Source organism: Sinocyclocheilus rhinocerous, unplaced genomic scaffold (assembly GCF_001515625.1).
Source record: "Sinocyclocheilus rhinocerous isolate Xijiao unplaced genomic scaffold, SAMN03320098_v1.1 scaffold896, whole genome shotgun sequence".
Lineage (NCBI taxonomy): Eukaryota > Metazoa > Chordata > Actinopteri > Cypriniformes > Cyprinidae > Sinocyclocheilus > Sinocyclocheilus rhinocerous.
The window spans coordinates 722,389-724,606 of NW_015648505.1; the positions used below are offsets into that span (position 1 = coordinate 722,389).

A 2,218-nucleotide genomic window follows, 5' to 3' on the forward strand; every position below is an offset into this window, starting at 1 on the left:
AACCCTGAAAAAAAAAACTCACCTGCCTATAGCCTTAGTAATCCTGAAGACATTGATTAGCTTGTTCAGGTGTGTTTGATTAGGGTTGGAGCTGAACTCTGCAGGACTGCGGCTCTCTAGGACCGAACTTGCCTACCCCTGACCTAATCAAAGCCAACCAACTCGGTGTAATAAGCTTTTGTATATAATTTTTAGTTCTCAATGCAAAGTTCTTAAAAAGGGATAGTCCAGCCGAAAATGAATTTTACTCGCCCTCAAGTCTTTCCAAATCTGTATGAGTTTCTTTAATCAGCAAAGACTTGAGGGTGAGCAAATGATGACAAGATTTTCATTTTTAGGTGGACTATCCCTTTAAGGGCAGAGCCCAAACCCCTGACAGGATATTCACTGTCAGCATGTAGCATTGATTGAAAAGGCTAAATGACGTTTTGGCCACAGTTTTAATCAGCGTAACTGTCTTCATTAACTCAAATTGCTCTCGAGTAGATTACAAACAGTAATGGCTAACCATTTATCCTAGTGTATTGGGGAAGCAATACAATCCAGATGATGGTTCTCCATGACAGGAATAAAATAGAGGCTCAAGTACACACTATATTCAAGTGTAAGTTAGATGATTAAACCATTTCTTGAAATGTGCTTTAAAAACGGAGACAATTATTTCCATGTGGACCATATGCTGTCATTATCATCTCAAGCGCTTAAAAGCTCACTCAAACCTGTAATAAATCACAAAGTGCCCTCTCCTCCTCCATGTATGCTCTTTACCTCTCTTTCTTCAGAAGCTCCTGGCTAATAATCACAAGCTGGCCTGATGCATCATGGGATTTTTTGGTCATGGACTCCAGCTCCACCTCCAAGCGCGTCTTTTCCTCAACGAGTCCATCTGCCGCCTTCTCTCCCAAACGAACCTTTTCCTCCAAGGCTACACACAAGATGCAGTTGCATTTATTGTTAGAAGTAGAATAAAATATCACTAGCATCATCCTATGGTATGTTATATATAGCTCTCTTAGTTGTTTCACAAAAAACATAATGAGAATGACATAAATGTAACACTTTAAATGTGATAATTACCAGTTATTTGGGTCTTCAGGGCATCTACTTGGGTTGTTAGTGTGGATACTTCTTTTTCCCTTTTTGTGAGGTTCTCCAGAGTTTCTAATAGGAAGTTTGAAGTCATAAACACAGGTATAGAGAACTTTCACATGCTGAAATGTCTGAAAACTAGTGTATAATTACTTTTAAATTTTTGATTAAAAGAAACCAAATTAAACATTAATACCTGCATGATTTAGCATACCACTGACAACTCATTTACTTTTACTACTATTCAAAAGTTTGGGTTGTTAAGATTTTTTGGGGGGAAAACAATGTATTCAGTAACTATGCATTGAAGTGATCAAAAGTGACAGTAAATACATTTAAGATGTTATAAAAGATTTATTTTTCATATAAATGCTGTTCTTAAACAACAGATCATGGTTTTCACCAAAAACTGTTTTTAACTGTGATAATAGAAAATCTATCACATTAAAATAGAAACCAGCTATTTTAAATTGTAATGATGTTTCCTAATATTACTGTTTTTACTGTACTTGTGATTAAATCGTTGCAGCCTTTGTGATCCAAAAATTTAACAGACTCCAAACTTTTCAACAATCGTGTATATACATATATTTGTGTCTGGGAGGAAAATTTGATTAGTAAAGGAAAATTCACTTAAATGTAATTTAAATGTGTCAACAATGACATGAGATGTGTGTCATAAAACAGCAGCAACGGCTGTAGTCGCAGGTTTCTGTTCATATATCTCACCAGCAGCAACAGTTTCTCTCGCAGAGTTTTGATGTCGTCCTGTAGTTTCTGTTCCTTCACCCTCCACTCGGCTCTGTGGACTTCACGGCCAAGGTCCCGATCCACTCCCGCAGAGTGACGCGGAGATTCCAGCAGTAACACCCGAAGCTCATTCAGGCTCCTGATATGCACACACACACAGAAAGACAAAATATTGCATAAAAATATTAATAATAACATAAAATTAATATATTAGGGCAACATCCTTCGGTATTGCAATGTGCGCTTGACCTAATCCAGGGGCAGGCAAGTTCGGTCCTAGAGAGCCGCAGTCCTGCAGAGTTCAGCTCCAACCCTAATCAAACACACCTGAACAAGCTAATCAATGTCTTCAGGATTACTAAGGCTATAGGCAGGTGAG

At 37.9% G+C, this 2,218-nt stretch overlaps 1 protein-coding gene across 5 annotated transcripts in view; it reads right to left on the reverse strand.

Annotated features, from left to right (window-relative positions):
• LOC107709754 (CAP-Gly domain-containing linker protein 2-like) overlaps window positions 1-2,218 on the reverse strand; it is a 47,499-nt gene that overhangs the window by 4,290 nt on the left and 40,991 nt on the right. For all 5 annotated transcript variants that reach the window (XM_016514357.1, XM_016514360.1, XM_016514359.1 and 2 more), the window contains 2 exons: window positions 1,078-1,161; window positions 769-925 (listed from right to left, as the gene is read on the reverse strand). In XM_016514357.1, the coding sequence (XP_016369843.1) occupies window positions 769-925; window positions 1,078-1,161 (241 nt within the window). The remainder of the gene's footprint in view (window positions 1-768; window positions 926-1,077; window positions 1,162-2,218) is intronic.